The 25381-nt window shown below is 41.2% G+C and overlaps 8 protein-coding genes across 8 annotated transcripts; 6 read left to right on the top strand and 2 right to left on the bottom strand.

Annotated features, from left to right (window-relative positions):
- Positions 1-388: 388 nt before the first annotated feature.
- EAF02_009188 (uncharacterized protein) lies at positions 389-4035 on the bottom strand (the record flags this gene model as incomplete). The annotated part of the gene is made up of 3 exons (XM_038905236.1): positions 389-3280; positions 3331-3539; positions 3597-4035. The coding sequence occupies 3 exons, from the start codon at positions 4033-4035 to the stop codon at positions 389-391; spliced, it is 3540 nt and encodes a 1179-aa protein (XP_038755133.1).
- Positions 4036-4622: 587 nt separating this feature from the next.
- Positions 4623-5612, top strand: EAF02_009189 (uncharacterized protein; the record flags this gene model as incomplete). Its single annotated transcript, XM_038905237.1, has 1 exon — positions 4623-5612. The coding sequence occupies one exon, from the start codon at positions 4623-4625 to the stop codon at positions 5610-5612; it is 990 nt and encodes a 329-aa protein (XP_038755134.1).
- Positions 5613-7539: 1927 nt separating this feature from the next.
- On the top strand, positions 7540-7737 carry EAF02_009190 (uncharacterized protein; the record flags this gene model as incomplete). The annotated part of the gene is made up of 1 exon (XM_038905238.1): positions 7540-7737. One exon carries the CDS (start codon positions 7540-7542, stop codon positions 7735-7737), a length of 198 nt encoding a protein of 65 aa, XP_038755135.1.
- Positions 7738-7936: 199 nt separating this feature from the next.
- EAF02_009191 (uncharacterized protein) lies at positions 7937-8765 on the top strand (the record flags this gene model as incomplete). The annotated part of the gene is made up of 2 exons (XM_038905239.1): positions 7937-8005; positions 8094-8765. The coding sequence occupies 2 exons, from the start codon at positions 7937-7939 to the stop codon at positions 8763-8765; spliced, it is 741 nt and encodes a 246-aa protein (XP_038755136.1).
- A 6048-nt stretch (positions 8766-14813) lies between these two features.
- EAF02_009192 (uncharacterized protein) lies at positions 14814-15626 on the top strand (the record flags this gene model as incomplete). The annotated part of the gene is made up of 2 exons (XM_038905240.1): positions 14814-14928; positions 15073-15626. The coding sequence occupies 2 exons, from the start codon at positions 14814-14816 to the stop codon at positions 15624-15626; spliced, it is 669 nt and encodes a 222-aa protein (XP_038755137.1).
- A 1299-nt stretch (positions 15627-16925) lies between these two features.
- On the top strand, positions 16926-17174 carry EAF02_009193 (uncharacterized protein; the record flags this gene model as incomplete). Its single annotated transcript, XM_038905241.1, has 2 exons — positions 16926-17116; positions 17159-17174. 2 exons carry the CDS (start codon positions 16926-16928, stop codon positions 17172-17174), a joined length of 207 nt encoding a protein of 68 aa, XP_038755138.1.
- A 19-nt stretch (positions 17175-17193) lies between these two features.
- On the top strand, positions 17194-18555 carry EAF02_009194 (uncharacterized protein; the record flags this gene model as incomplete). The annotated part of the gene is made up of 1 exon (XM_038905242.1): positions 17194-18555. One exon carries the CDS (start codon positions 17194-17196, stop codon positions 18553-18555), a length of 1362 nt encoding a protein of 453 aa, XP_038755139.1.
- Positions 18556-20545: 1990 nt separating this feature from the next.
- Positions 20546-24940, bottom strand: EAF02_009195 (uncharacterized protein). The gene is made up of 4 exons (XM_038905243.1): positions 24419-24940; positions 24003-24368; positions 22091-23904; positions 20546-22035 (listed from the first exon to the last, which is right to left on the bottom strand). Exons 1-4 carry the CDS (start codon positions 24818-24820, stop codon positions 21297-21299), a joined length of 3321 nt encoding a protein of 1106 aa, XP_038755140.1. The 5' UTR covers positions 24821-24940; the 3' UTR covers positions 20546-21296.
- Between the last annotated feature and the right edge of the window lie 441 nt (positions 24941-25381).

Raw genomic sequence — 25381 nt, forward strand, 5'->3', positions numbered from 1 at the left:
TACTCAACATTGCATCTACCACTACCCATCTCCCTCCCCCCTCCAACAAAAATAAGCTTCAACACATAAACAAGAGAATCCATACCACCAGTGCTCTCCTCTATCCAGAGCATATATCGAATCGAAATTGAATTGAATCTGTCTGGATCCAGATCAAAAAGCACAAAATGACTTTTTTCCGGAGATGACTATCATACATACAAGAAATAGATGGACAGACAGACAGATAGACAAATGTACTGAAGTGGGTAATTTTGCCGCTGCAACACAAGTGCAAATGAGATATTCGCAAGCGGGAGAAAGGAGGAAACATGAGATGAAAGTCGAGGCGAAGAATGAGAATGAAGAAAAAAGAGTCATAAATCAATCAAACATCCCAATCGATCTCTCAATCACCCAACATATCTTCATCCTCATCCTCATCGGCCACATCACCATTCTCGTCAGCATCTCCTTCTCCTTCGCCGTCGACTTCTTCTTCGTCACCACTAACATCCTCGATTAATTCTCTCCTCTTCAGATCTTCCCTCGATCCCTCTTCTGGTTCGGCATCCGCAAAGGGATCATCATCTTCTTCCTCTTCTTCATCTTCTTCCTCCAATTCCAACCTAAGAGCTTCTTTCTTTGCCTGTGCAGCTGCCTCCGCTGCTGCTTGTTGAGCCTTGCTCTTATGACTTTTCTTGACCTTTTCCTTAGGTTCATCAAGATACGCAACTACTTCCTTGAAATTGTGACCCAATCTGTTTCTATTCCTCTCAATGCGTCTACGTAATTTTCCCTTCATAGGTCCCGAGGCATCAATAACTTTGGCGAGGATAGCCAAGATAAGTTTTCCAGTCAATTCACAGAGTTGTTGTTCGGCCTTGAGAGTTTCACTGTGTCGTTCATTTTCTGTGATTTCCTCATCTTCGTCATCTGAGTCTTCGGGTTCATCTTCCGGAGCTTCGTCATCATCTGGTTCTTCTAAACGTTTCTTGGCTTTTTTCGCATAGTGTTTCTCGGCATGGTCAAAGATGGAGGTTAGTTCCGTTTGAGCTTCTGGAGAGATTTGTTTGAAAAGGGATTGAAGGTTCTCGGATTGATTTTGGGGATCTTTCTGTCCAACGACAGTAGCTTGAGGTCGTAGAGTGGCGAATAAAACGTGAAGATCGAGAAGGGTACCAGTTGCAAGTAAACGGACTGGATCAAGAGTGCCTCGAGAAGATAAAGCGGCGACAAGATTTTGAATGAACGTTTCTTGACAATCTTTGAGAGAATCGATATCAGCGTCTGGTATTTCTTCACCTGACGAGATTGATCTTGTCAACGAATGTACTTTCCACATGAAATAAAACATGGCCGAACGAATAGCCGATATAACAATTTCATCCTCTTGAGCATCAATATCTGGATTCGATTCCTCAAGTTGACCTCTTGCAACAACGTCCAAAATGATACTAATAGGAGATGGGGTTTGACTATCAACTTCTGCTTCGAGAATTTCAACACAATTGGAAATACTTGCGAGCTTTTCCACCTTTGAAAGATTGGTTGAAAGCTCTACAAGAATTGAGTCTGTGAAATCTCCTCTTACAGATATTTCACCAGCTTTGTTGATATTTTGGAGTATATTTGTGGTATCCTCCCATAACGTCTGAAGTTTGCTTTCTGTGACATCTTCAAACTCTTCATAACTTCGCGCATGTAATATTGCTGCACTTGCTTCAGTAAGAACATTCTTGTCAGCGTGACCACTGAATTGAGCAGTGATCTCATCGAGTAATTTAGCATATCCCGTGGAACCTTGTCGTAGTTCTTGAAAGACACCAAGGTTCAAAGAATGTTCCAAGCGTAAGACGGCGGTTGCAGTTTTTGGGTGAGCTCCAAATTTCTTGAGTAATCTTGGAATGATATCTGCTAAATGACGAGCTGTTGTCTCTTTGATCTCTGCCGATTCGGCTCTAGCATTTCTCTTCTTGTTTTTATCTCGTGATTTTTCGGGCTCGCTGAGTTGGCTTAGATTAAGCTTGACCACTGCATTCAATGTCTCTAGCAGAATAATCTCCTCGGTCTCTTCTGGTTTGAAACATTCCTTCAATGCTCGATTAGTTCCCTTGCCTTTGGGACTAGAAGAATGATCGTGAAGTAGGTAACCGGCCAAAACTTCCCATTCTTTGAGCTCCGGCATCTTTTCGTATAATGCTTGAGCCGCAAGGGTAAATCTTGACTCCCCACCGGAAAGGTCTAAATAATGTTCGATAGTCGCTTGATCTATTTGATTTGGCATCTCATCCTCGTCAGAAATATCATAATTTTGTAGAACCTCTGCAAGACACTTGAGTTTAATCCAACTAGCACGAGGCGAATCGTAATCATCATCGTCAACTGTCAAGATCTCCTCCAAAGCATCTTCGCCGCCCAATTGCTCGATTTTTTCATCGAAAACATCTTTAACATTCTCAACGAAAAATGCTACAACAGCTTTGCGTACTTTTGGCTCCGAGTCGAAAATGAGTTTCCCAATGACATCAATATCATCTGGTTCTAGCATTCCTCCCTTTCGAAGTATATCAACCAAATCAACTGCATTTGACCGAACAGCAGCATCCGAATCTCTTGTGGCGATTTCAATAATCCGGGGTCTAAATCGTTCGATGAATGTACCCATTCTTGAAACATTGCCAGAATTCTTCAAAATTCTTTGTAATTGTTTAACCACTTCGAGTCGCATAGTTGAAGCCGAATCTGTGAGCATCCATCCCAGATATCGTAGATATTGCCCATCGAACCAATAACCAGGTAGGGTATGAATCCAAAGACCTAGTGCTTCAATACATTCTGTCCGGATTTTCGGGTCAACATCTCGATATCTATGAACCCAAATTGTATCGAAAATATCCTTCAATCGTTCTTCTAAAATCTCCTTCTTGCCTTCTCCTTCCCGAACCTTCCTCTCAAAGTCTGCCAGTCTACCTTTGTTGGGTCGTTTGTTTTTCTTTTCTCCTTCGAGTTGACGTAATGTTCTTGCAGCAATTTCGATTTGTTCCTTCGCGACTTGACAGGTAGAAGTGGCAATAGTTAAAGCAACGGCAGTCGCAGTATGTCTGAAAGGTCGTAGGTTCGAAGACGACATGGAAGCCATCCAATGGAATATGCTTTCCATTAATGGTTCGTCCTCATCATAAAGTGCTCCAGAGGCGTTCATTGTTTTGTTTAAAGAGTCGAAGAAATCGAGGAAAGAGGTACGAAAGGCGTGGCTATTCTTCGCTCGTGAGATTAATGGATAATCGGATATGTTTTGCTATCACATAATTAAGCATAGTTAAATCCAAAGAATGTGGCAAAACTTACTGCTTGGTGTTCATCTTGAAGGTCTGCAATCTTCCCATTAACATTATCTGCATCGTTAACATCATCCTCGTTGACAACAAGGTCGCAACCAGCACTCTTCAATACAAAATTTATCAATTCTGCCACAGCTCCAGGACCATTTTGTGCATATTTTTCCAGGAAGCTGGAAACAATCTCATCGGACGGTCGCCCACTCGTATAAACATCAGCTATAAAAGAAGTCAGTATGATTTAATAATAGGATCAGAATTGCTCATGGCGCATACCATAAAGTCCTTCAGCATCCTCATCTGCTACGACAACTGTCTTTGCTTTCTTGGGTCGATTTGGCAATCTTACAGCTGGCGCTCTGGCATGTGAAGCTGTGCCATTTATTTTTGGTTTCTTTGCTGCAGGTTTCTTGGAAGTTCTGGCTTTCCTTCGAGCTTCTTTTAATTCTTCTTCCCCCGCACTTTCTTCCTCTAATTCATCGTCCTCATCCTCTTCTTCTACTTCTACTTCTTCTTCCTCTGACGCGTCATCTTCTCCTTCTTCATCGGATCTCTTCCTTTTGGCGTTTGTGGATCGAATTGCTGATGATGGTAAATCTGGAACGAATTTATCGGGTGCTTTTACGGCGCGTCCTGATTTCCTTCTACCAGATACGACGGGTGTACTTGATACATCATTTTCGATCTCCATGAGTGGCAATCGTTGAGCATTCATCAGCGCATTAATTGCGCATTTGGCTGAAATTTAAAGAATAATTTGGGGTGAAATGGCGCGTTTGGTTGTAAGTTGTGATTTATTAATGTTGACGTATCGCGAGAATTGACTGAATATCGCGTTTGAACGTTTTTGATTGGATTTAGCGCCACTCAGCTTTTTTTAAGGCTTCCAACGCTTATTTCCAAGCCTCTTCAGCATGTACCTAGGTACGGTTACAGCCTGTCTCCATGTATGTATGTATCCAGCTCCTCCCGCTTTCTTTACCTTGCCTTGCCTTGCCTTTCTTGTCTTGTCTTGTCTTGTCTTGTCTTGTCTTGTCTTATCTTCTCTCTCCACTTCAATGGGGTAAATGTTATGAGAAATTGTTTATCGAAAAGATAATAATAAATTGATAAAGTTACTCTCCCCGTCTCTCTCTGTACAGTTTGAAGGATGCTTTGCTTTCTACGAGTACGAAGTCAAATTATCCAAAACTATCCATTCACCAGTTCTACCAATTCTACCAGTTCTAAAATGATACGATAACAACATATTCCTTCCACCGTACTTTTCATCCTTCACCAAAGCTTTACTTAATACTCAATATGCTCTCTCCTTTCCCCCCTTCATCGTCTGCTCCAGGCGAGGGGCATTTGGTTGTTCACTTACTACCTCATTCAATCTCCGCTCTATCAGGAATGACTTTCCAATACCCACTAAAACTGATATCTCCTTCCCCTTCAGCTGAACAAAAGAGCGTCCTGGTCTTTCTTCTGACATATGGTGGAGGTCTTGTCGGTGGGGATCAAGTTCATCTCAAGATAGATGTCAACCCAAATGCAAAGTTGAGTATCGTTACACAAGGCCATACCAAGATATTCAAATCACCAACACGTGATGTTATTACACGTCAACATTTACAAGTTACCATTGAGGATGGTGCTTCTGTTTGTTTATTACCCGATCCAGTTCAACCTTTCGCGGCAAGTGTATACGAACAATCACAAACGTTCAATCTCAAAGAAGGGGGATCTCTTTGTTTATTAGATTGGGTTTCAGCTGGGAGAACTGCAAGAGGGGAAAATTGGGATTTACGCGCATGGAGTGGGCGAAACGAAATTTGGTCGATAGGAAAGGATATGAAGAAGAGGCTTCTGCTAAGAGATAATGTCTTGTTAGAAGGAGATGAAGCAACGGCCCAAGATAAATTACTACGGCATAAAATGCGCGGGAATGGTATATTTGGTACATTGATCTTGAAAGGTCCTTTGGTCGAGAAGTTATCTGCATTCTTCTTGTCTGAGTTTGCTGCACTTCCCAGAATTGGTGCTAGAGATTTTCGTTCTGATGATAGGAAAGAGAGAGACAACGAAATCATTCTATCGAGAGAAGAATCATGGAGACTTCGACGACTTCAACAAGAAAGGAATGAAGGTATTCTCTGGTCCGCTGCCAAAGTGAGAGGATGTACAGTGGTAAAATTTGGGGCGCCAACTGTTGAAAGTGGCCGGGTATGGATTGGTGGTATGATCAAAGAAGAATGTAGTATATCTGAGATCTTTGGAGAAGATTCATTAATGTGTGTCCGCGAATGAATAGGGTGGACTTGAATTGGATGAGGATTTCATGCAACCGGGAGTATTGACTGATATATCACGCCCATATGTGCCGAAAGCCTTTATACAGGTGGAAACCTTGGAAGGATTTGTCCGATATATGACATGGTGAGAGGATGTGAGGAAGTTCTTACCGCGCAAACTCGAGCCCTGTCTCCAGATGAGCACCATTGAATCAGTTCTGTGTGTGCTGCCTTTGAAACGTTTTGGGAATTGGAACTCAGGAGAAACATGGTGGGTTTGCTATGAACTTCGTTTGAACTTTGAAGAGATATCATTTTTGGTTATGACAACAACCATCCATCTAGATACACAATACAAAGTTGATACCATGATGGGGGGATTGTTAATGCAAATCTAACCGAGCCTCAAAGCCTTCCTTACCAGCCATCATATTTCTCCATAGATTTTCTCAAGCATAGCACATCTGTGAAGCTTGTAATGAGACAGAAGTTCGGTGCCTGGGTACAGTCAGTCTCTCATCGCAAGGGACAAAGCAATATAAAACGTTTTGGTCACTGCACCCGGCTGGATGATTTAAGGAAGGCAATGCTATCCGAGCATTGATCCATTTCCATCCGAAGCTCATGTTCTGAAACACCAGTCGAACCTCTAGGACATCGACTATGACCAAATCAAGCATGGTTCTTCGACTAAGCCATATCTGCACGTGATTATTACTGTCAATAGCTACTTTCTGTTTTGCCGATAATTTATTTGCATTGATTTCAGACCAAAGGGAATACAAAACAATTGCTAGACAAGAGGGATGAGCCGCAAAGAACTGTTGCAATGGTCAATAATGCAGTATCAAATAAGATCTCCCGACCTACCAGTGCGGCGAAGTCCTTGGACCTTGACACAATTTTAAACACAAATTAACTTCTTTTGAGCGTTTGCAACTTGATGAGATTCAGGTTTTGAAAGCTTCGACCAGTTGTGAGAGGTCTGTTGTTTGAACATCGAAAAGATCTACAATATGCAATTACATGATTGCTTCAAGGGTCCCAATTATCAGATACCGACCGGCAAAGCATGGTTATTTTTCACACAAACTCACAGAGTCATGGATTAATTCCAGGCCTTTCTCCATGCTCCATCGAAACTCCACATTGATCGCCAGAGCAATTACTGATTGGTCGATTGGGAGCATTCAACAAGCTTAATTCGACATCAGCACTATTTTGGAAGCTACTGTGCTGGAAAGGGGGCAATACGACGGGCCGCCTCCGGTATTCAAAGTCCAGTTCAGAGCGACTTCTCGTCTAACAAAATTCAAATCCTGCATTGTAGCTAACATGACTCTTAAGAGTTGTGAGTTGCCGGGTGCAATAAGGTTACTGATGATTCTGGCAAGTCTTGATCATTAAGCGTGTAGACTTGTAAAGGTATGACTTCAAAACTTGCAGTCCTTTCTCCAGTCTTTGCTTCTATTGGAATTGGTCTAGTGACAATATTTCAAACCAACATAATGTTTTGAACGTCTCAAATGCAATCAGCCTTAGCCATATGTGTTTTCACCCCTTCAGTTGAGTGTGGCTTTGGAAACGTGCACAGACAAGAGCATATGAAGAAACCTGACCCTGTTTGACTACATCTGCCAAGAAGCATACAAACTCCGATGCGACCTGTTGAGGCGAAAACATTTCGTGTTTCGATACTCCTCAAGATTCAAATCATCAGTCAAAAATTATCGTACTTCCTGGATACCTTCTCCGCAATCTGTCTCGTAGGCCCACTGGCGGTCCATTTTACCTGGATGTTAGGACTTCAATGTTACAATGGCAAAGAGTTTAGACCTTTTTATCTAGTGTGAATTATCTATCATCCGGTCGTGGCAATTACTCCACTATTTTGCTACTGTGCTGACAAGATGGTTGAACCTTTGATTGTTTGTATCCACAATATGTCGGATAAGCTCTGTGCATCAGGAACGGAGGTTGAGCACAGACTGCGCATCGCTTCCCATTGTCCTCCTTCTCTTCGCATTGAGTCCGGTATGGAACTTTGGACTGCTCTTGGCAAGTTTCCCATGGATACTATCTCCCGTAGTATGGAAATTGGTCTGATCATAGTACTTTGGAGTCGATTTGCCTGTGGTTGAGAAACTATTAAAGGAACTGAATATCCCTCCGTTTACAATTCTCTCCTCAGCATCAACAGTTTTTCAGTTTCTTTCAATCTTCCAATTATCTTTCATTTCCAGCCGCATACTATTGACTAGTATCCCGCTTTATACATCTTAAAATCTTTAATTTTCAATAAACCTTTAAAAACCAACCAACCAACCCAAATCAGCAAATATGCGTTATACTATCGCCGTCGCCGCTATCATCCCTCTCGTTGCCGCCCATGGCAAGATCGCAGTCATGGTTAGTACTCTATCTCTTCTCTTCTCATCTGATGATTCTCCTCTCATCATCTGCGCTTCCAATTATTCATACTAACTCATTATTTCAGACTGGTGACATGGGAGGAAACACCACTGGTCTCGGTATCCAGGGTGGCGTCATCCCTGGTGCCGGAACCAACAAGCAAACTGAGGTCGACACCACTGTCTTCAACAGCAAGAACGCCGCTACCGATGGTCTTGGAAAGACAAAGGCTGGTGCCAACACCATGGCTGACATGACTGCTGTCATGGCTGCTTCCGGTTCCACCCTTCCTCAAGTTTCCGATGGAGGTCAGCTCAGTGGAACTATCCACATCGTCACCACCGATGGAGCTGGACCATACTCTGCCATCGTCGACCCAACTGGTACCGGTGCCTTCTCTCAAGGTACCCAAGCCAAGGTTACCACTCAAGTACCAGGTACCAAGGGTAACATCGCCGCACCCAAGCAACGTTCCCTCGTCATGAGATCTCTCGTCAACATGGGTATCGTCAAGCGTGCCAAGAACGTCAACGAGGACTACCCCATCGCCGTCTCCATGCCAGCAGGCATGTCCTGCACTGGATCCGTCGGTGGTCAAGAGAATGTCTGCTTGGTCAAGCTTGCTAACCCATCGGGCGCTGGTCCTTTCGGTGGTGTCGCCGCTTTCCAAATGGCTGGTGCTTCAACCGCTGGTGCTGCCGGTAATGCTACCGCAGCCACCACCAAGAGATCCATCGGTGCCAAGTTCCGTGCTTAGATTTTTCGCAAGAATCATTTAGGAATACGGTAGTTGAGATCGGGATTCATACCAGGAGTTGAGGATCAGGAATTAGAAATCGGGGATGGGATGGAGCGGTGGAGAATTTTCATTTGTCACATATTGGGGTTGTCCTTGGTTGTTGGAAAAAAAGAAAGAGATATACTACTCTTACATTTCCATATTGTATCTAGTATAGCCACTCCTTTACAAACTTAATGTTGATGCTCTTGCTGGTCAAAAAAAAAACTTCTAGTCTTCTTCTGCAAATTGATTGTGAATTGTGATGATATTTCTTGTATTGTTTCGTTCTTACTCATTGGATTCATCATACTCATTCAAAGGATTTTAGATTCCCTCCTTCCTCAAAAATGAAAGTTCTCTACTTTTCATATACTATTTCCTGTAATTCTACTCCATGTATACATCTATTCTTACAAAAACTATCATTATCCCTCCATCCTTTATAGTGTAGCAATATCTCATATCAGCTCATTCTCAAGATTCTACAATAAATTTCAATACTGTAATCATTTATCTCTATCACTCTTTTGAATGTCATTCTTTTCTTAGAGATTCAAGTACCAAATATCAAATATCAAATATCAAACAAGCATTTAGAGAAGAAGTCCATATATCTGAGTTATTGAAATTTGAATATCCTACTTACTGTTGATGTATTAATATAAAAGTATATACTAGGTGAGGCGCCTATACAATACTGATTGGGGTTTTTCAATTGTATAATAATGAAGAATGTATGTAAGATACTATGTAGTCCTAGAAATACTTTCTGAATTTGAGGTTTTGGGTTTTTGATGGTTGAAGAAAATTTTCGAGAGGTTGGTTGGTTGTATTTATGCGATTTCATTTCCGTTTCTATCTCTGTTTTTATTTTAGATGGTTTCTCTATTTCTCTATTTCTCTATAGAGTTCCCCTCTCCATATCCATGCGGATCTATCAGACTCTCTTTATCACTCTATCTTATTCACGTATCGATCCTAATCTTCTTCAAACCAAACTAAACTCATCTCCCCCCCCCCCCCCCCGCCAAATCTACAAAACCTTCCCTCTAACCATAGATCTATCCCGCCCCCAACAAAATCTCCCCTATCCTCCCCCATCGTCCTCATATGCAGTCTCACCAACAATCACTAACTTATGAACCCATTATATTCAAACAAACCACCAACTCTATAATCAAATCAACCAATACAAAAGCATCACTCCACTTCGCTGCCCATCCCATCCCATCCTACCCCAGCTCCTTATCAAACTCAAAAACAAAATCATCAATCCAATCCCACCTTCACTCTCCTCAAATTCTCAATTCTCAACCCCAACTCCTCCGCACCGGTACCGACACCAGCACAACTAGTACAATCAATATACACATAAATATCCAAATATCCAAACACAAACATCCGAAACCCTATTCAGCAACCCCCCTCCCCCAGCAGTAATTAGTAAAAATCAAATAGTACAAAGCAGCAATATCAAATTATCAATGTATTTCCTGTTGGGGAGACATGCATCCCGAGATAATGGTGGGATCCATGTGATCGCGAGACTGAGGATAAATGGGAATAAGAATATACTATAAGAATGTACTATATAAGACAAAGAGGGAATGAAAAAATAGAGATAAGTACTCGAGTATATATCAAAAGAAGAAGAAAATGACTTTGTGATGCAGCAGCAGCAGCAGGAAAGTGATGTGGTTTGCAATAGTTCCGATGAAGAACTTCCTGATGTTGAGCGAGACGGAAGGGAGGTAGGTGGTAGCTGATTGCGTCTTGGGGGAGATACTGACTTGGAGGGGAATGTTGGAGGGAGAGAATCTTGATTGCTTACTTACCTACTTACTTACTTAGAACAGCCCCAATTCGAGCAATGTAAACTTACAAAGAAGTTATGTTGATAAGTTATGTTGATAAAATCATCCATCATCTATCCCAACCAAAAGATCCGAGTGCAAGATACTAACTTGGTTAATATCGGGGTGGTACGAAGAGAATTGAGTTTTCATGATGTAAAGGAAAGGAGATGGCTGGGAGTTTTTGAGGGGATTGTGTGGCGAATATATATATGGTGTTGCATCTGAAGATGGAGATGGGGATTGTGAGCGATGAGTGAGGGAATTGTGTAGAGGGAGGAGGTTATGAAAGTTCAGAGATAGGAGGTTATGAAAGTTTAGAGATAGGATTATAGATAAATAGATGGAACTTGAGATGAAAGAAGATTAATTACCAGCATGAATATACAAACAATATTTTCTACAAGTCAGAAAATTCTCAAGCCCGTTTCGCTAGATATGATTGATTATCATATCTGTACTGTGCCGTATAATTTCAATATCAGTGGTAGATTATATCTTCGAAAGACATGCATACATAGCACAAAGAAGAAGAGAGCGACGACAAGTAATCATAAATCTATCTTGATGCCAAGTACTTCCTTCCCTCGAACTTACCCCGGATTTTCCTCGACATTGTTTCTCTCCATATGGTATGAGAGAGTGATGAATGAAAAACAGTTCGATAGCTATTCGCGGTGCGGAAATCTGGGAAAGAATTTGTAATCGATATGTTAGTTCAAATTACCTTAGCTTTGATGTGGAATTCTGGGAATGAAAGGAATGATTTTCCATGGGCTCGAATGTATTGACCGGTAGTAAGTAGTTGGATGTGAATAGTTGTTGGAAGTATTAGTAAATAACGATTCGCAAGTCGGAATTCATCGAATCCATGGCTATGCGATTTGCAAGAATCAAGAAGATTCATAAATTAGGAAGTATAACATGGATTGATGGGATTTGTGATGTACTAAACTGTGCTTTCGGAGTTATTGATGCGCGTATCGTCCTGCAGGAATTGCTACTTCTCTGGTCTTTTCATTGTGGTTGATTGTAACATCACGAGAACCTTGAGTTTCAACGGATCTATTTCTTTTTGGAATACAGTATGGTCGTAAGGATTTAAAGAGGCTTAATCTGATATAACACCAGGATATGTCGTTATATAACTAAAGTCTTTGGTCCTGCACTACAGTAGGCACTTGAAACTAGACTTGCGGATATCTACCTTCGGACCAACCCGAAAGGGTCCTCGTCAAACGTTGACTTCACTCTAATCTTTGAAGTTTCTCGAAGGGTACTGCCTGATGTGGCAGCCGGTATTGTCATCCATAGGATTCATGCTACTCTGCCTGTCAAACATACACATCAGGATCTGTGCATTTTTCCTCGTGCCTGATCCACTCCAGAAAGATTTTGTATAGCCAGGTAGCGTAGAGAGATTTTAGATATGAAAGTATATACAAGATACAAAAGTCAAGCTTGACGTATGGAACTATCTACACACTGCTTCTTTTCGCATGCTGAGTACTTGACAGAAATTAATAATAAGGATCAACTGAGGTTCTAAACTTTACGGCTCACCAGGGCTACTGGATATTGCTGGAGAGCGGGATAGTATAGTAACATTAAAGAGTTTGTGTATCTATGCACTCATAGACATATTTAGTAAAGATGTAAACCAAGTGGTGTTGAATATGGGAACGCACAAGATCATCTCAATTATCAGAACAAGACATGACACCAAAGGCATATATGACCAATTGAGACAATAGATAGATAGTGTGTGACGACAGCACAGGTTGAAGATGCCTTGAAAGTAATTCTATCGATTCTCAAAAGTTTAGTTGTTGTAAAGTTAAAAAGTACCAGTATAAATGATCAATCTGCTTTTGAGTTGAGCAATCATAACCGTAAAAACAAAGAAGCCAGATTCATACAAATAAAGTTGTAATACTTTAAATGATAACGAAACTCAATTATCAAGCGATATATGTGAATATCAAAATTCCTATGATGAAAAGGATTTATGGTTGCGTGCCATTGAAATTTATGTTAGAGTAACTTTCCGACTTTTCTTTTGCTGGAGGTATACCAGGCTTGAAATGTTAAATAAGTATAAAGCATAAACGAATATTGGTTTATCCACTAAAAACCTTCTTAATATTTGACATGGAAGAATTGGGATTACTTGAAGAAAGATGACATCATGGACTTAAATTGCAGCAGCAAGCTTTGGGCATAATTATGTACTCCATAGACAAAAGACGGTTACTGTCGAAATAATACAAATATGATGACATATTTGGGAGAGATAACACAAATTAATGAAAATAAAACTAAACAATAAGAAACTTAAGAAAGCTTGGAGCCAAACTAGAGGCTACATCCCAAAGCACATGGTATCTTGTCTAAGACATCAGGCGATGGAAGGCTTGCGAAGGATTCCTTTACACGTGAATACATAACAACAGTGACACCTATAAAAGAACGAGTTCATCCATATATCGGACCTACTTGTACACCTTCCTTTTCCCAACAGAAAGAAAGAAAGAAGCCCCAGAGAGAATGTAGGACCTCCAACTTGCATGCAAGTATTCGAGTACTCCACGTTCAATCGCCCCATTTAAACCCACTGATCTGACGCAGATAACATTAACTGCCCTGAGCTTTACAGCTGGTGGGGCGACGGGACACGAACAGTATGTAGAGCGGAACATTTCTAACTGATTTGTCTGTAGGTTCATAAATTAATCCTTATAACATGGTCCAAAGAAGTACAAGAGCATTACTACGCTCTAAGCAGTTAATTGGAGCTCTGATAAGACGGTGAACATGGAGACTGTAATCTCGAAAACAACAGCTAGATTGCCAGATAATATTAAGAAGCTTTATGAAAAATGGGCGAACAAGATTGCAGAGCAAGCAGTGATGAAAGAAGAATACAATGACGAAAATTGCAAATGAGAAAAAAAAACTTAAAAAAAAACTTAGAGGTATGATTCGGCTTTTGTTGGGAAATCTTTAACAAAATATTATATCCCACAAAGTTGACCTTCTGCTATTATCAGAAACATAGGTAAGTCGTTGAACATTGATGTCGCCGCCATCAACCTGCGCCATAGTTGAATTCACTTCTTCTCGCTTCATTTCGACGCCAAAAACGCTGACAGGTAAGTGAAGCTCATATTGATCCCCGCTCCATTTATATAGGGCCAGGAAAGTATTTGACGCTCGGGTCTGAAGATAGGTATGTTGGATAACGGAAAGATAGAGAATGATTCTTTAGTATTTACTCCAATGTCTCGAAGACTTTAGAGTCAACCCAGTACTTCCTTCCCAAGCGTTGAAATAAAAAGTAATGTGGAGCTGAGAACTAAATCGACGAACGGGCCATTTACTGGACAGTCAAGATCTTACCATGTTCTTTTTCTTTACGACTCCAAAAACACAACAAATGAGGGAAGAGAAGAAGAAAGGAAAATAAAAAAGAAAATAGATATTGAAGAATGACCAAAAATTGAATTGATAATGAGCAAATATGAGAGACAAAACGACACCTGCAGGATTTGAACCTGCGCGTCCGAAGACATAGCATATCTTATATTCTGTAGAGGCTACAGAAATTCGAGTGCTACCCATTAACCACTCTGGCAAAGTGCCTTATCGTATTTAGATGTCTGTGATTGCGTAAAGTCAAAATATATTCCCAAAATCCCACAAGTCTTGATAACTGAGAGTTCTCTGTACACTCGAGTATAATCAATGTTTCTATTGTTCAATCATGCATTCTTGCTATACTTATTAATTTGATTGACCACAATTGTAAAGGAAAGATAACATTTAAATCTGATAATTAAGATCGAGATCAAAGGAAACTTGCGACAGCAAACTTGTGACAAAAACTTGTGGCAAAAACTTGTGGCAAAAACTTGTGGCAAAAACTTGTGGCAAAACATCGTTTACTCGACTCCTCCCTCGAGTAGCTGGAGCTTATCATTGTCGGAATAACACTAATTCCGGTTCCTCAAAAATTATCTAGAACTAGAGCGTCATTATTCCTGTATCCATTGCGAATTTGCGGTTCATCGTATTCTTTCAATTGTGTGTTATTAGAATCGACATCTTCTTAATACGACACGACACTCAACCTACCAGCAAATCACAATCAATTCATATCTCAAATATCAAGATGTCTACAACTCAACCATCTCAATTTACTCAACCCGATCCTACCAATCCAAGAACTACCCCTCTCCTCCATAATGCATCTCTCGCAGCCCTCATCGTTTGTCCAATCGTCATGCGTAAGTCTCTTCTCGATCCTCATGAATTAGAATTGGAATTCTAAATTGTGATGTCTGACATTGTGCATTTCACAATTCCCTATCTAAATGCAACTAATTAATTCCGAAGTCTCAGTATCAAACTAACCTTTTTGCCCCATACAGTTATCCCACCCCGCAAAATGGATGCCTATACTTTCGCTCTTATGGCCACCACATTTATTGGTGGTAATCACTTAGCCTACGAATATACCGGTGTCTCAATGATGACCCGCATACAAAGTCGTGTATTGTCTTTTTCAACTACGGAATTACCGGAAAAGGCAAAAGAAACTCAGAGAAGAGTGCGAGAAGCACAAGAAAAGAAAAGAATGGAGGAGAGTGGAAAGTTTCTGGGGCAGACTTTTAAATCGCAGGACGAAGGTACAAAGGGCAAGAGTGTACTTGAAGTATTAGAAAAGAGAAGCGCTGGCCAACCAACTTCTGGAAAGGTGCAGGCAGAGGAGAAAGAAGGTGTTTTGGAAAAAATATGGCTAGGTGGCGAAGGGAAAGATTGGAAAGAAAAAAGAGACCAAAAGGAGAAGGAAGCTCTGGAAGCAGGCAAAGGGTATGGCGATCTGATTATGGAACAAATATGGGAAGTATGGAATAGAGGAGAGAAGAAGATGGAAGAGGTCAAAAAGATTGACGAGAAAGTGGTAGACGAGAAGAAGAAATGAAGGGTAGTGTGAATATACTTTCTAGGCGGAACGGGTATTGTATGAATCTAAGCTGGACGGGGCAAGGCGTTCAAGGTGCAACAGGTATGATGCTGCATTGGTGTAGATCTATCAGATCTCGGAGGTTTGAATTCATTTGCGGAAAATACATGGGAAGATTGGGCTACGTCCACTCAATATCTGGTCGGAGTAATATGAAATGGTCTCTAAGGATCGCGTCATTTATTTCAGCTCTACTCCTCCTCATTTTGCTACACAATACAGTTACACGTTACCACCCGGTGAGCAGACTTGAGATATTCGGAAAATTGAATTGACAACAGTCTGTCGCGCATGAACTCTATCCATCTATTCACCTCCACGTCACGTTCATCGGATCCCTTCATGATGAACTCAGCCCGCCGACATGCAATGTCATTGTTGCATGAAGGGATCCTTAGGGATTTTTAGTCCACCCATAAGGCGAAGATTCGACGATCATCACAGGTTCATAACTCAATCCACGCACTATTCTTCACCACAAATGTTATCTGCGACATTGAGGAAACTCTCGTCACCCACAGACCTTCTTCTACTAAAACTCTAAACCAATCAATAACCTGACAAGGCATTCATTACAAGAGGAAAGTTCTCCAAAATCCACAATTCGCACGGACAATGGAGTGGAACTAGGAAACCTTACTTCTGTTTCACTTTATTGGGCTATGACCATCATATCCCCAAGTTCCAGTTCCATGTTTCTACCAATCTCTTCATCTCCAAATATTGATTGAAAATGTTTTAGTATGTATAATACAGCTATTCGGATCTAAGTAGTTCCTGCAATACTCGTTGCAAGAAGTTTCCTACAACACGTCAGGTTAAGTGACCAGAAGGAATAATTGACAATGGGTATCTGATAATTTTGCTGATCTTTTCACTACTTATCTCAAAATAATTTCATCTGTCTTTCATTTGTTAGGCACGGGTATTCTCGTGGTGAACCATTGACCGAGTGTTTTTTGAGGGGAGTTTCATGGTTCCACCTTCTTGCTACGAGATATAAGTACATAGGCATTGGTAGCCTTGGCTTGAACTGTGTGTCTACTTGTCAAACTTACCTATACTTGCTAGATTTGAGCTGTCGTCTTTACCAGCACGCTGACATCCTTCCTTACATCAGTCTTTCAGTACTTCTGTTCACACACTCATTCTTGGCTATTATACCTTAACGAACTCAAAGACCGTCTTTTCTTGATCTAAGTTTTCTTCACCTCTTAATCGAATCTAACCAAGTTGAGGTTACAATCTTTCTGCAAAATGATCAATCATAATTCAAGAGGGCTAGTGGGGGATTTGGTAGATGCGGGTGTATATGAAGAGGATTTTGAGTTGGTTTGGGCAAATAAGAGAGATGAAGATGGACATGATGACGAACCTTCTATTCAAACTCCTCCGGTCCTCCAAGCCCCCAAAGGACCCAAAGCCAGCACTGCAATCCACAAGTACTGGTGATTCGACAAGTACTGTAAGTTTTAAATCACCTTTTATAGTGCCATTGACTCATGAAATATCATAGACAGCGACAATGACGACAGAAGCATCAACGGGCATTACAACAGCGAGCGCAACACCTACTGCTACACTAATATTACAAACCGCCGCATCTGTTAGCTCTTCATCAACGCTTTCTATTTCAACGCCAGCTTCTTCCTCTGAACCCAGTAGTACATCTATCACTTCAACATATGCACCCGCATCATCTCCAGCTTCATCCTCAAGGTCAAGTCCTGAGACAACAATAACAAGTACAACAACAAGCATGTTGAACGCAACCGCTTGGACTGCACACAACCCTACGATATCCCTGCTTTCAAATGATCAAGACACGACGAAAGAACATCAGCATACATCCTCGGCTCTGGCAGTAACAGTTAGTGTTACAGTGATTGTCAGTTTATTGGTACTAGCTGTTATGGCATTCTTGGTTAGGAGAAGAATTCTAAGGCAAAGGAAGAGAGGTGATGTGTTGAAAGACATAGGAGAGAAATCGAATCCGGGAATGGAAGCTTGGGCTGGTGTGATACCTAGGGCTAAGGGGAGTGGAATTCGAAACTCAGTATTTCCTAGCATCAGGGGAAATGGAATCCGAAACTCAGTATTTTCTGGCATTAGGGGGAATGGGATTCGAAACTCGATTTTTCCTCAGGTACCTCGTCCCGCATTAATCAGAAATTCTTCGGTCTCAACGGCAGGAACCGTGAGGGACATGGAAAGATACGAAAAGGAAACAGGAGAAGGAGCATCGACTATAAGAGCGCCTTCGACTATGAGCTTGGATTGGGGGGATGGAGTATCGATCCATTCATTGGAAACCACTGATAGTGAACAGCCTCAGGGGTTGGGAGTTAGGCCGCAAAGAAGAATGTCTCTCATTCAGGATTCAGAGGAAAACGATATCGAGAGTGGGGATGGAAGTCAGGGAATATTGAGTTATTATGCCAACATGAAATATCATCGTAATCCTTTTGCGGATCCGGAACCGAACTTGAATATGGATACCTCCTTTTCATCGATCCAATTACCGAATTTTGAATTCGATACATGGGGCGACGATACTAATAGACTTTCAAAAATTAATCCGCAATCGCCTGGAGATTTGACGAGAGATAATTCGAGGAAGATTACACCGAGTTCATTAAGGCCCACGAGTTTCTTGAGCGAAACAGATACTTTGGAAAGTCAAAAGGCGATGGCAAGAGCTAGCTTTGGAGGAGCGCTTGGGCATCTGGGTTCGGCAAGATGGTCTAATCCTTTCTCGGCAAAGGAAAAGAGGGGAACAAGGGGATATGAGGAGATGGGGGAGCTGGAGAGAGAGGAGAGGGGTGAAGGAAAGTGGAAGGATAAGCTGAGTTGGGTCAAGGGACAAGTGGATAGGGTCAAAAATTAAGGGATGGTTGAGGGATGGGACTTGGAATCAAGTGCGGGGGATTTTGATGAAAAAAAAAGTCGAGGTGGAGGTTGTAATATGCAGAGATGACCGATATAGACGGGGACCAAATAAAGATGGGATGGCGTGGGATGGATTCGCATGTTATTCACTAAATACCAGGACTGATTTTTGGAGTTTGGCAGAGAGCATGAATACCCTTCATTTTTGTGTCTATTCTGAACCCCCCAAAATTTACAATTATTTACTTTGTTAATTAATTCACTCTACTTCACTTTGTCAGATTATATCATATTATATCAATCATATCATATCATATCACATCACACCACATCACATGACTTTCATTTTTCCCTTTGCGGAAGTGTATAAATTATGCATTTAATGTCGTAGGCATCTTTCGTAATACCTAATTAAAATAATTAAAATAGACATTCTGGAAAGTTTACTAAAAGTACAGTGCGCGTACGCACGCACAAACTTAAAAGGACTCTCGGAATATAAACTTTCATAAGTTAGATAGGTGTATGTGAGGTGTAGGTCGGAAACATTGAGTTTGCGAAATAAAGTTTTCAGCCCTAGAATTGGTGAATTTAATTACATTCTACGGTGTGGTAGCGTGGGAGTTTATGTTTAGGTTTGGGTTTGGGGTTGGGGTTATTTAGGAGATGAGATGAATAAAATGTTATTGTGTTGGGGTGGGGGGAAGTTACTAAAATTAGTGTCGATCGTTTGATTGGGTTGGGGTTGGAGTTGGGGTTGGGGGTGAGGAGATGGGGGGTGAGTTGGGGATGGGATGGAATGGACTGATTTGATTTGATTTGGAAATGGAAATGGAAATGGAAATGGAGGTTTATTTTGATTTGGGATTGAGAGAGTTTGAAGTTTAAGGTAGAGGGATAGGAACAAGGGACAAGGGACAAGGGAAAGGCGAGAATTGTTGAGGATTGTATGAGAGGTTTGGGGTTGGGGTGAGTGGGTGAGTAGAGGGATTGGGATTGGGGTTGAGGTTGTATGTGAAGAATGTATGGGATGTGAGAAGATGGTTAGTAGTTATTGGGGTTATATATAGAGGTATATTTATTGATATTATGGATTTGTTTGGGGTTTAGAGAGAGAGGGGGAGAGGGTAGGCAGGGAGCTGGTTAGATAGATGTCTAAATAGTGATGCTGAAGATGGGAATCAGAAGGGATTGAAATGAAATGCGAAGTCTTGATACATATCTAGGTACTGCTATCTATATTGTTCTATCTATGAGTGAATGAATATATTGAGATCTATGCGATTCCAACCAGCCTAGTCAAGACTTTACCGTTCTTGAATTCTCGTTTTTGAGATTGAAGTCGAGATGCGTATACCTACTGTATTTATGTGTGAGGAGAAGGAACAATAGATACCAGAAGAGATGATGTAAGGTGACATGATATGATACGATACGATATGATATAATTAATCTTCGCTTCGTTTCGTTTCTGCTGTTCTGTTTCTCGAAGTTAGGGTTAAGCGATGGATTTGTTTATGGAGGGGGGTGGAGGATGTAGATATGGATATGGATATAGGCAATCACAGAGTCAATAGAGATTGGCAGTGATGAGGATATCGACAATAATCATATATATTAGCTAACTGTCTACAAACCCCTACCATCCCGCCCCTTCCCGATAACTTTCAAAATACCTCCTCTCCCGCTCGATCCACCCTCTCTCCTTGCCACACAATCCCATTCTCTTACAGCAAACTCATGCTAGCTAGAATATATGCTTGCCGCGCCTTTACTCCTCCCAAGCAGATCTGCTGCCTATCTTATATACTCGCCTCTCACTCAATTGACTCACCCCTCATCACTCACTTCTCACCCATCACCACTCTCAGTTCTCACTTTCTCAGTTCTCAAAATCCGAGAATAACAAATCTGTATACATATACACATATCCATACAAGATTCCCCAACTCCACCCCTTCCCCCCTCCACAAACTTCGAACTCCACATCACAACCCCCTACTACCATCAGCAAATCCACTCATAATCATTTGCCATCCACCATCAGCAAAACGATACAAAGCCTTATCCATCAATGCATCTCCCACCCCCTATTCGAACAGCGAGGGGTTCTGCGTCTCGCGAACCAAGGAGAGTCAAAGTAAGATACCTAGATGGCTTGGAGATCAATGCCCTCAAATTTCTCCTCATCAGCATAGATACCCAGGTACTTCCGTTCACGCATGCAAACGACCAAATCATTTCACTCGAACATTGATCGAAACCTACTGATAGAAGATGAGATTTATTCTTTGATATACCAACAAACAGGTTGACTCACTTCCCCTCTCCGCATCTTTTGGCCATTGCAGTCAACACGACTTGTTGTATCACCACCGTCAATCCAGCTCTTGCTTAATGAATAGATTGTGCTTCAATCCGGTTTGAGGGTTTGCGAAACGTTCGAGGCAGCATTTTTACCTCACGGATTATCCAGTTCAGAGCTCGCTTGAGTAAGACACACCTAATTATGCAAATACGTAGTACCGTATGAATTTCATTCCGATCCGTTTCGGCTCCTTCATTTCTTGTAGCTTGATATACGTGAAAAAGGGGCAGTCATTAATACATAGATTACCCATCAAGCTCCGTCCAAGATCCATATTCTCATACATGGCTAGCTTAAACGCCCAAAAACACCCTGCAATACCTTGATATTTCAGTTTACCGCCCATCCATCATCTAAACCCGCTCTTCAAATCACCAAGCCGACTGATCAAAATCAAACCTCTCCAACTCCTTCCCAGCATCCTCGACATCCTTCTTCGCCTTCATTCTCATGTAGAAAATTGGACAATCCTTACTACTACAAATAACTTCACAATGCATACTTCCCTGACACCTCTGACACTGTGTCCATAACCTCCCAAATCTGACTTCTAGATCTGATACTTTATTGAGTTGTTTTTGATACATTTCCCCAAATCTAGGAGCACAATCTGTACATACTGCACCATCTTTCTCGTGGGCTTTCACGAGGGGTTTTTTGCAGGACATGCATGTTGATGTTTTCTTTGCGAATTTCATGAGACCACCAATAGTAGGAGCTGCGACAGATATAGCACGGGTATGTGCACCTGCTAAGAGGGAATTGGCTTTCGTTTCTCCGAGGATAGGTTCGAAGATTCTGCCTAAAGGTTTGGCAAGTTGGTTATCGAGGTAATATTTTGTGTCGATAGGGACGTTGTTTTCTAATACGAAAATGGGATCCTCGGATCTTTCGAAATTCTTGGCTCCAGCAGATCCTTTGATGATGACATAGGCAACACGGTCACCTAATGTAGGTGCTGATCCTGCATCTCGTTTCTTCATACGCTCAGCTAGTTCTACATGAGCTTGTTTGGCGGTATAATCGGCTTTTGCGAGGGCTTTGGTGATGACAAGTTTTGACATGTCGATTTTGTTTTGAAGAAGATCTGAGATGGTATCTTTCACATAGCTAAACGGGGATGTTAGTTGTAACCTCGGACAGTCAGGGAGCGATAAAAGCTTACTCTTGTGCTCCTTGAACATCTTGATCGATCAAGATCATTCTCAGTACTGTTTCGATGACATTTTGAACCAACCGACAATTATCACGACGAACTGTTTCAATACCCTTTGTATCCATCTTGTCATACTTATCCGGATTTGTCCAGTAAAGACCGGCATATCTCTTCTTATTGATAAGAAGGTATGGGTAATAAACTTTTTCGAATTCCAACTTAATAGGCTTGATGAATTTCGAAGAGACATATTGTGCAGCTTCTTCTCCCAATTTCATTGCCTCTGCCAATTCTTTTACACCAAATTTAACCATGACTGAATCGGTGTCACCATAAATGACTTGAGCATCATGAGAATAACCGTTAGCGATGGTATATTTCGCCTCAACTTCTGCTTTTGTCTTTTCAATCATTTGACGACCATAACTTGTGGTACTACTAGCAATTGGTAAACAAGGTACCTTTCCGACAGTGGCACCAGTCAAACCGTACACACTGTTTGCGCTAATTTTCAAGGCAAGTTGTCGACCATTGAGCACAGCCTTCTTGAAAGGATCGGTTTCAACAGCCAGTTCTCTTTTAGCTTGTTTTCTTGCTGTTAACAATTCTTCCAAAATTTGTGTCAGAAGACCCTTTCGTTGCTTGGTAGTGACGAACATATCTCCATTTGGTGTAACGATATAATCTTCATCCTTCTCAAGTTTGAGAGCTTCCACAACATCTTTCTTGAGTAATGTAGTATAGCAAAGATTATGTGCTTGAATAATACTTGGGTATAGAGAAGCAAAATCCAAGGTTGCAATTGGGACACTGTAATATCCTCTAGTAGGTTCAATGACAGTGGCACCTTCGTACTGTTCCTCAGATGAGTTGGATGATAGATTAGGAATAACCAATTTCTGTTCTAAAGCTTTCCGAAACAGTTGACTAATGAATTTGACTTGTTGGCCACGAGATAGAAGAAAATTGAAAGGAACACCTGTGACTCTAGCCATTTCCGTATAATTTTCTAAACATGAAAGTTTATCCATTAGACGTTGAGGTAGAAAAGCATCCTTTAGACAATATACAGCCAATCTTCGTCTAGACTCGGGGGTTCCATTGAATAATTCCGTAATCATAGTGTGATGAACATCTTCCTTTTGCTCGCCCAAAAATTGAGCACAAACGGAATTGAGTGTATAACTTCGAAGTTGATGATCTCTCTGAACAAGTTGTAATAAGTCCAATTGAAGTCGTCCATTAGTATTGGTAGCTTTTGTATCTCTATTACCCATTTGCTTGCTGGAGAAGTTGGTAGTTTTAGCTTGAGAGTGGACAGACTTTAATCGAGTCCATTGACTGAAGTTCTTGATCTTCAAGTGTTCGGCTCGATCCAGGAGATATGGGAAATCGAAATTGGCAATGTTATAACCAATGATGATATCTGGATCTACCTCTTCAAGAAAGTCTCTCCATTTCGATAACATCGTCTCCTCTTTTTTGAATTCGTGAATTTGTGTATTGACAATCAGACTAGTAGTATCAAGACAGAAGACATTTCGTACAAATGGTTTCTTCTCTCCGTATCGAGTGACGATATTAGCAATTTGAATAACAGGATCCTGATTTGCTTCTGGAAAGACACCCTTGCGACCAGCACATTCAATGTCAAAAGATAGAATACGTAAAGGTGCCATTTTCGCCCATTCCCCTTCGGGCTTATGCGCAATTAAGTCTCGATATGTCATTACGGCTTCGATTTGACAATTCGATTGTCTATTGTGTTCTGGAACTATTTCGTATTTCTTTGCTTCAACTTCAACCCATGACATACCATAAATCTGTCATTGATTAGATGTGTTAAAAATAAGAGTGTGGTAGGGGATGATATATGGAAGGAGAAAACGAGGTTAAAAATGAAAAGAGCAAAGGAACACACCTTGACATCGACCATAAATCGTAACACATATTGAATGCTATCAAAAGTCAAAATACCATTTCCATCATTCCTCCACATTCCTTTCCAGTTTGCTTTACCCTCCTCGATAGTTGTCCTAACTTTGTTGATGTATTTAGGGTCCGTAACTGTAATCTTGATGTATGCGTGCTGTTTATTTCCCGTAAATCCATATAAATTCTCTCGTAGTACAACCGATACTGAATTAATAGCAGGCGTGTGCATTCCAACTTGTGAATCCAGGAACATCTTGTATGGTTCACAATCTTTATGTGTAAAACTAACTGGAGCGGCAACGTAAAGGTAGTGAAGGAAGTCTTTTACATGCAGCATAACTGAGTGACCAGTCTGAATATGGTATTAGTTATAGCCTCAAAAGGAATTGATATGAACTTTACCTCAGTAACACCGAACAACTTCACAGTCGCCTTTCCTCCATCATAAGTACCTTCTTCACATTCAATCTGCTGAAAGATTAAATCATCAACCTCAGGGTTGAAGTCCGACAGGCTCGGCCTTGCCCATTCTTGATCTTTTTCAGAATTATTCTTCTTTAAACTTTCCATATCCTGTGTCATTTTTTCCAGCACTTCAGATTCAAAATGACTAGGCTGGCTAGAAGCCAGCTTTCCTCTTGGACCATTTTGTGAACTCTTGAATCGCACTGCTGCTGGTGATGATGCAACTGGTTCTAACTTTCGTTTCTTTGCCCCAGTTGGAGGAGATGAGGGGATGTTGCTTTGTTGAATATTCTTTGCTTCACCTAAGATTCGCTTTTGAGGAACTCTTGATGGAGCCATTGTGAAGATTTTACAGCTTCTATGCTGCTAAAAGGAAAGACGTAGTTGGAAAGATTGCTGATAGGAATTTGGTTTTCGGATTTGAGAAGACGCATTTCAATATAAAGTTCGCGTCAATCAATTACTTTTCGCGCGGTGTGGACGCGTCGAAATTATAGTGGACATGGATGGCCGGGGATGGATGGGAGCAGATTCCCTTGGTGGCGGGTGTGCTGCCACGATTAAGTAAGCAGGGAAGCATCCATCCTACCCGTATCTTTTCTTGATGAGATGAAAGCAACCATCAACTAGGGTAACCCTTTCCTGTGAATACAACTTTAACCAACAAACGATCTATACAACACCACCTGCATGCAAAGCATTTCGAGATCTTCTTTCAAGACCCGATATACCAATGATTGGGTCCGGTATTCAGCATTTTCACAACCTGACATTACATCATTCCTGACCAAGTTGCCCGGGCACTCTTGATACACGATCTATACGATCTATAAGTTAAGTCTACCAGATTGAGTATTTGCTTCCCTCAATATTCTGCCATATTTCACCACACATCATTGC

The sequence above is a fragment of the Botrytis sinoallii genome (assembly GCF_014898435.1).
Source record: "Botrytis sinoallii strain Bc 23 chromosome Unknown BSIN_018, whole genome shotgun sequence".
Lineage (NCBI taxonomy): Eukaryota > Fungi > Ascomycota > Leotiomycetes > Helotiales > Sclerotiniaceae > Botrytis > Botrytis sinoallii.